This window comes from Micrasema longulum, unplaced genomic scaffold, assembly GCF_059751315.1.
Source record: "Micrasema longulum isolate JH-2025_06_02 unplaced genomic scaffold, ASM5975131v1 h1tg000184l, whole genome shotgun sequence".
In the NCBI taxonomy this organism is placed as follows: domain Eukaryota; kingdom Metazoa; phylum Arthropoda; class Insecta; order Trichoptera; family Brachycentridae; genus Micrasema; species Micrasema longulum.
Window position 1 is genome coordinate 258,497 of NW_028277389.1, and position 8,908 is coordinate 267,404.

General features: G+C 31.9%; 1 protein-coding gene across 1 annotated transcript in view; it reads right to left on the reverse strand.

The window, feature by feature from the left end:
• Positions 1–8,206, reverse strand: part of RhoGAPp190 (Rho GTPase-activating protein 190) — a 70,512-nt gene extending 62,306 nt beyond the window's left edge. The window contains 3 exon segments of the mRNA XM_088243060.1: positions 1,107–1,219; positions 2,297–2,889; positions 8,112–8,206. Of these exon segments, the coding sequence (XP_088099186.1) occupies positions 1,107–1,219; positions 2,297–2,357 (174 nt within the window). The 5' untranslated portion in view covers positions 2,358–2,889; positions 8,112–8,206.
• Positions 8,207–8,908: the final 702 nt, after the last annotated feature.

An 8,908-nucleotide genomic window follows, 5' to 3' on the forward strand; every position in this document is an offset into this window, starting at 1 on the left:
TCAAATTATTACATCAACTTTACAGCTGTACCCCTACAAATATTTTAAATAATATAAGGGCTTTCCCAATATACCCATAATGTACCTAATAAAATGCACTTAATATACCCTAATTGATCATTAATTACTTTACTTTTCTTGGTCTTTATAAAAATCCTCAATACTTGTTATATGCCCCCATAAAGTCTTAGCACTAATATACACCTATATCATTAAACAGCAATTATTGTTAGTACTTAAAGATAGTTTATAAATATTTCAGTCAGTTTGATAATGTCCTAACAAGACAAAACGTGTCGTATATATTTTTTAAAAAAAAGGAGAATTAAATCCAATAAAAGTGTTTTATTTTGGATACCTTACCAAATTTTAATATGGAATTCTACCAATTATCTGCATACAGAATAAATAGATTAAGAAATTGTTATGTTTGTAAATAAAGCATGATTATTATGAGGGTAAGCTGAAAAGCAATGCACACATGCTTGTAGAACATCAACAAAAACAAATTGCAAGATCGGGCGTAAAGTATATTAAAGTACAATTCTTAAGCTTCAAAGTCATATATTTATTTTTCAACATATTCACCAGTAAGCCTGACGCATTTCACCTAACATGTAACAAGTTTTTTCATTCCGTCACTGAAAAATTCTTCTGACTTCTCGCGGTTCCAGGACATGATAGCTGCCTTCACCTCGCCATCTCGCCACCTCACCATCGCCCGAGATTTAATGATTACCCAAGAGGTCCGTCATGAGTAGAAGAAAAAAAGTAAATCGCAAGGCGCAAGATCGGGGGAGTGGGAGGGTGTGGAATCGGTTTAAACTCCACGTTTAGCCAAGCCTGTTCAGCTGCGCGCGAGGTGTGTGGACGAGCGTTGTCATGTTGCATGATTTTACGGCATCTCAATTGTTCAATAATGAAGCCGACACGTTCTTTGCACGCTTCTGAAGGTCATCTCGTTCACGTTCTACAAGCATGTGTGCATAAGTTTTCAGCCTATCCTCGTATTATCATTACTCTTGCCCTCAAATATTAAAATATAAAAAAAAAACAACAATTTTCTATAAGTATGAGAATCACACTTTTTATTAAAGAAAACATACCTGGCTCAGAACAGAAATGTGTTCAGTAGTGTAGTCATCCGCTTTAGACCTCACAAATCTATTGCAGAGGCACGACTTGCCTACTCCCAGTTGGCCCTTTTCTTTTTCAGTTCCTATAAAAAAACAAAATAAATAAATTTATGACACATAAAAATATCTACAATATTTTGAGATTGTCCAAATTTTTGTAGACAAATGCTGAGTTTCAACTCCTATGGAATTATTAAGATAAACATTTTACAAAAGAAATGAAGAACCTTTTAGAGAAGAGGGAGGATATAAAGAAGTCTAGGTTTACAGGGCTTATGACCTGTCATTGGCTGATTTAAGTGACCATTATAAACACTGTGTTTTGGTTTCGGCCAGTAAAAAAAGTTTCGGCTAATAAAATGAGTTTCGGCCACGGTTTCGGCCAAAAATTGGCCGAAACTTGCCTGCGCTCGGAATGTGTCGGATTGCGTCCATCGCACCCACTATATTATTTAAATTTTAAAACGCACAATTGAAGGACATAAACTATGTTTGTGGACGGCCTCGTGGTGTAATGTTCAGCGCGTTTGCCTACCGTGCAAGAGGTCACGGGTTTGATTCCCGACATGGTTGATATAAAATATTTATTTAGAAGGATGTTTTCACATTAGAATATTTCATAGTCCCTGGACTGGTACCTGAAGCGTAAGACTGATCATCTGACAAATTGATCAATGTAAATCGATCGAATAAAATGATAATTTATTTGTTGTTGTTCACAAAAAAAAATATTTAATGTCTTATTTTTTTAGTAAATAATTGTCTTAAACACACTGTAATAGGCTTGTTTTTGGGTTTTTATATCAATTTTCGGAAACAGAGTTTCATGTTTGCATGAAAAAAACTGATAAAATCGATTTGATCGGTATATGATCAGTGATCAGTAATTTACCCATCACTAGTTACATTAGTTTGGCAGCTGTCATTTTAATCAAGCTATATTTTTAGGACTATAGTGATCATTGTGTTGTATTGCTGGGGATGTTGAGGATATGTCTTTCGTCGAGTAAGAATAGTTTTTGAATCTGTAAGGGAGTAAAAAAATAAAAAGAAAAAATAACATGGCTTAAAATATCGCTTCTGTCAATCATGGCTTGATGTGTAAATAAAAGTCTTTTTCCTAGTAAAAAGAAAATAATAATAACATTTTGTTTTCTCACCTGAGAGTCCAACTACAGAAACTGTGATCATACGGCTGGAAGCGTCTCCTTTTTTGGCCATCTTGCCTTCCCCTCCTCTCCCGAAAATTTTGAAGAAGTATTATGACATTAGTCCTAAAATACACTTCTCTACGTCTCGCAATCACTCCCTAAAATATCCCTTAAAGAACTAACACATTTTGCATTAAAAAATCTAACTTTAATAATACAAGACACTAGTCAATAGATTATTATTTAACACTTATTATTTTAATCACAATGCGCTATTTACAAGATTTTTACTTAAAAAAATTCATTAAAATACGCCATAGATTAATGCGCTTTGTACAAAATATTTTCACATTCGATCTTCATTTGTTTTGATGTAAGAAAAAATATGTTGCGTTCCTCGAGTTGGTACAAAGTGTTCCGAATACGAATTAAGTATAGAAGGAGTTGTAGAAAAGACGGTTATGTTGTGTTTATGACGGATGTATAATCGGCGGTAATGTCGAACTTGCGTTCAAATCTACGAAGGCAGGAATACACCATATCGATGTCTTGGTTTCTAGGCCCCCCTGTTCTGCGTGCGTTTGGCAGAATGTTGCCAGGGTCTGAAATAAAAAAAAATATATTATGAGAAACTGATTTCTTGTTTTGGTTATTTTTATAAATATCTTTCCAAAAAAACTGGCACGTTCTCAAAAACACAACACTTAAGGCCCCGGGTTTGATTCCAGGCAAGGTCGACATAGAATATTGATTTAATTCAATATATTACAAAAGAGTTAAAGAACATTCTAAAGATGAGAATATAGGAGTCTAGGCATTTACAGGGCTTATGACTTCATGTCATAAGGTTTTAATAAATGTTCAAACATAGGCAGAATGATAACTGTTACATGGTGCGTAAAGTGGCCGCTTAAAATAGCCAATGATAGGTCATAAACCCTGTAAATACCTAGGCTCCTAGGTTCCCCTTTTTAGAATGTTCTTCATCTCTGTTGTAATATATTAATATTAATAACTCCCAAGGGGGTTGAATCCAGTTCTTGTCAACAAAAATTTGGAAAAACTCAAAATACTGTACTGATTTATTATTGGTTTTTATATCAACGCTGGAAAGGAAAAGTAACCATAAGTTATCTATTTATTTAATTTATTTATGCTTTATTAAGTTAGTTCATAACATCTTAAGAACTAATATAAACTTTTAATAACATTTTTTTTTTCAAAAATTTCTCAATAACATATTTTTTAAAATTAATTTGAAATATTTCGATTTTTTCTATTTTCTTTATTTCTTCAGCTAACTCATTGTACAGCTTCAGTCCCTTGTACAATGAGTTTTGAAATCCTGTTTTTTTCCTCATTGGTAATCTTATCTTTTTTTACCCCTTGTTTCATATGTATGACATTGTTGGTTAAATTTTAATATTGTTTTTATTTTATTCATCCCCTTAATTATTTTATGTATAAAAATTGCCACATTATATTTAATTTGTTGCTTTACTGTGAGCAAGCCAATTTCTTTGTGCATTCTTTCTACATTAGAATAGATATTTTTTTTAGTATAATCCTCATCGCCTTTTGAAGAATTTGTATATTTTTTATTTCACCTTCATTACATAAAAAAAGAAGGGAAGAACAGTAATTTATGTGTGGACATATTATTGTTTTATTTATAAGAATACTACTTTTTATATCTATTACAAACATAAATTCATGCGATTGTTATTACTTTATGCATAAATTATTTTAATTTGAACTCTTTTATTCCCATAACTATATAAAATCATGATTTACAACCCCTGCTTGCACTTGTATATAAAATATAAATTTGTTTAGTCTCCCACCAATTTGACGATGTCTGTCAAAACCTAGTCACTAGTAAAAATTATAAATAAAGGTAGAATGAAACTATATATGTATTTTTATTATTATAATAGGGTATTATCACTCGGGAGGAATATCGGATTTAACCTACTCTACAAATAAAAGATTTTTTTAAATTCCCCTAGTGTTTATATAAACCCTTATAATAATTATTTTAATGCATTAATTTCCGTTTCGAAAATAAGATCTTTCGAAAACGATCGTTTCGTAAGTTGGTAATAAATTTTGTCACAGAAGTTCACGAGTAATGCGTTCATTTTCATGTTGGTAATGCCATAGGCCACAGATAGAAATATAAGGAGAGTTGTCTATGCATATTATATTAAGCCCCCCCCTTACTCACTCCACACTCCAGTTCCAGGCACTGACAGATAAAAGTGGAAACGAATTACATCTTAAATCTCAAATTTATTTTATTATTTTATGGTTTTCAACCTCTTCTACATATATATTTACTATGATAATGATAAATTGAATTATCAATTTATCATGAAAATTGTAAATCACAATTTATCATGAAAATTGTAAATCACAATTTGTTGCGTTTGATAAGTGACAGGACATCGAAATGTAAACAAACGACACATCGAAAAAGGAAGCTATCTACAACACTCTATAAAATCCATAGACATTGATGAAAAAAAATTCGAGGACGTAACAAAACATCCGAAGACGTCACGAATTGTTTGTTTTTGGCACCATTCAAATTACTAGAATTTAATCTTTTATATCTCCCTTATTTCTTAACAGATTTTAATAAAAATAGTACCGATCGGCTTGTGATTTTTTAGATAAATTTATTGGCTAATAAAAAAAATCCATGATAATTGCCCATTAAAATGCAGTTCCACCAAAAATTATTTTTAATTTTTTAATTATTATTTTTTATTATTATTATTATTTTTATTTATTTTTTATTTATAAAAAAAATGATCAAGATACGCTGCAATTAGTGAACCGATGCAGTGCCCTATGCACCATTAGGTAAAGGAATAATGATGTTGACTTAGTATAAATGGTCAAATATAGAATAAGACATTTGTCATATTATTATTAATAAAAGTATAGTGTACAAATTTTTTAATTTACCAAATTTATTATAAAGTCAGGCTCCTTATCAACATAAACAGTCGGATGTTCTGGTTGGGTTACACAGAACTGTATCATTTATCTGCCTGGACTCACGCTAATAATAAACAACACAACATTTTAAAATCTTTTATTTGTGATATCATAACACTAAAACGGTGACTAATCCTTTTGTAAATAATTTCCTAATTACTAAGAATTCTTTTGCCTCAAATTGCATTCGATTCTACAATTAGGTACCTCTTGAAATTCAGGCTTTGCCAACAAAAAATTTAAAGATTTTGTCAAGCACAGCCTGTTTGGAAAGAGCTACGATAGAGTCGATGAATATTTGCAGGACAAGACAGCTTGGCATTAGATTGGCGATTTATTGATTTCAACTCATTGATTTATATTTTATTAAAGCAAACAGATGTTATTATGGCTTGTTTAAACATCTGGGATCCAAATTGCTCACTAGAAAAACTAAGACCATTATTTATTATTTACAAAACTCTCCTCAGACGGTTCATTACATACGGTGCCGAATGCTGGGTTTGATCAAAAGAGATGAAAATATGGTATTAGTATTAGAAAGAAAAATATTAAGGAAGATATTTGGTGCTGTCAACCAAAACGGAGTGTGGAGGAGGCGGTTTAATCATGAATTAGAGGCACTGTATGGCGAACCCAACATTGCACATTTCATCAAAATAAAAAGATTACAGGCTGGGCCATGTGCACAGAATGAATGATAAACGCACCCAAAAAAATATTATTTATACCACTCCGGAAGGCAGACGAAGCAGAGGCAGACCAAAATTAAGATGGCTGGATAATGTGGAAAGTGACATTGGAGCGATTGGCCTGACGAAGTGGAGAAGAGCCGCGGGGTGCATGGACGAATGGAGACAAATTCTGGAGGAGGCCAGGGCCCACAACGGGCTGTAGCGCCACTGATGATGATGATGATTTTATTGATTTATATTTATAATTTATTTAGCGACGATTATACGAGATCCGATGAATCCTATATAAAGAATAATAATAATTATTCAAGTTAAATGAAATCTTGAGTTTATTTAGTCCACAGACGATTGCCCCTCTAAAAGCCAACATCGTGCGCGTCATTGGTGAAATTCATCCACTTTTACGCATTACTTTTACGTTACTTTCAAGAAACCTAACAGAACCGCAGCGGATATTTGGCTGATATATTTTTTAAAAAGATAATTCATTAATTTTTTTATTTTTACTAATGCATATATATTTTTAAAAAATACAAAAATAACGCATTCCAAACTCTATGAGGCCAAGGGCCCTGAGTTGAGTTGGGATAAAACAAAATGGAAAGTGGAAGCACGTACATAATTAAATAATAGCAAAAATAAAAATTAAATACTATTACATAAACCTACATATATTTCAAAGGGCATCTAGACAACACGCTTAATAGTATATAAATCTATGAAATATCTCGCAGCAGTCTCCTGTAATGGTCTCTTCCCTCAGACAAAATCCAGACTTGGACACTCCTCCTGAAAATGGCTTTCGTTTTGGAGAACTTAATATGTTCATTAGGAACATTGAACACTCTTGGGGCCAGAAAAGAAAAATTCTTCTGAGCAAGAGTGGTAAGAGTTATTGGAATTAAATAATTAAAATAGAGGAAGGATAGAGGGAGGAAATAGAGGAAGACCGAGAAAGACATGGCATGAACAAATCCAACAAATACTTGAAGATGGACATGTCAAAAGTCGGAATAATCGGCGCGCGTGTGTGACAAGATGTATGAATGTGGAGGAAGCGAGATCTGTATGCAAAGATAGTGATGTGGCGTTCTATCCTCTCTGCTTACCCCTACGGAGAAACGGCGTAATGGTTTGTTGTTGTAAAATTACAGGAAAACCTTGTACGAGCATTCTGCTGGGATCTACTCTTGTAACCGCATGACCAGAAATATGTCAATGACTCTTTTTAAAAAATTGTCTAATGTCTAGTACCTTCATGAATTGGAACAATGTCTCAGATGGGATAGTGGGGAGACATCGAAGCATCACTCTAAGCATTCATTTTTGTACATTTATGAGTTGAAATAATGTAGTTGAATATAATTGAGAATACTAGAAATTAGTTGGAATAATGTGGTTGAATATGCTTTAGAATACCCGAAATTAGTCTATTGCAGCAAAAACCTTAATATTTTTTCCCATAAATTCACATGTTTCCTTTGTCACGTTATAAAATCGAAACAAAAGAACGATCGCAATACATTGAAGAATATCCATTAATACAAATAAGGAATACTTTTTAAATGCGTTTTAAAGGTTTATTCAACGCGTTTGAAGTAGAAATTAATACGTTTATTTACTAAAACGACAAAGACAAGTAGTTGCACAACTGTCACATTAATTCGTCCACATAAATATCACAATTTTAACATAAAATGTTTTGTATAAAGGATTGCTCGATCCAAAATATGTTGAGGGAAATAAGTTTACCTCGTAAAACACAACATTAACTTCTAAAAACTAAAACTAAGTTACTAAATGACACCAGACAGTTGACTCGTCTACCGCAGTCTTCGTAGTTTGCACAAAAATGGAAGACAATTTCGCAGCAAATAAAGTTTCACGGTGATTATTTAACTGAATCCTACCTGTTCCACTACAATTATTTCCAATGACTATATTTTTTATCAACAAGGGAGTGTTTTCGGCAATAAAGGCTGGTCAAGTAATGGAAAGTCTGGATCAGACATACAAACATCAGTGTCACTTTTGCGAAGGACACAGCGGCAGAGTTCAAAGTTTTACAACGCAAACTAACGAACAACAAGATGGAGAAGTAAAAATACTATTTTATTACTCACATGGTGCGCAAAATAATTAATTAATTCAGCTCCGCAATGAAACATTAACAGTATAAATTCTGACACAAGTGAGCATTATTGTAAATTTCAGAACTACCAACATGAAGACCACTTTTCCCATGTTGAGTGCTGCCCGAGAAAAATATTAACACGTAGATACTTCTTATTTATGAATGATTAGGGATGACTACAACAAAAAAGGGGTACTAAAATAAAAAATACAGTAGTATTTATTTTATAAGATATATTACTGTAATTTTTCTCTTTATATGGAACCTTTAAATGATTTTTAAATAAAATATATTTCAAATGTACTTGATTTTTTTTAAAACTACATGTATTTCTTTCGTGCACAAGGAATTTTTTTTTTTTATTAGATACCTACATAAAATTTAGTCCCTTATAGACATAATTTAAATATTTTTTTAGTATCATGAGAAAAATAATACCCAACATTTTTGTATGGGTATATTTTTTATTTAATTGGTAGTTCAATAATGTTGATGTTTGGAAAAATTACATTTAATTTGCATCTTTTTTACAAACGTTATTTCATAAAATCAAAAAAAAACGAACAAAGCCTATAGTTTGATCTTCGCCAAATGGTTTTTGTGAAAAAAAAACATAAAAGATTTTTTTTTAAATACCAGGAAAATATTTTTATTATGAATGTGAAATAATTCTGAAAAAATATTACTAAGATGTGCTTGACGATTGTGAGATAAGGCGGATTAATGCGATCTTAACTACCTTCCGATATATCGGTGAAGTAATTCACTAAAATATTTAAAATGTCG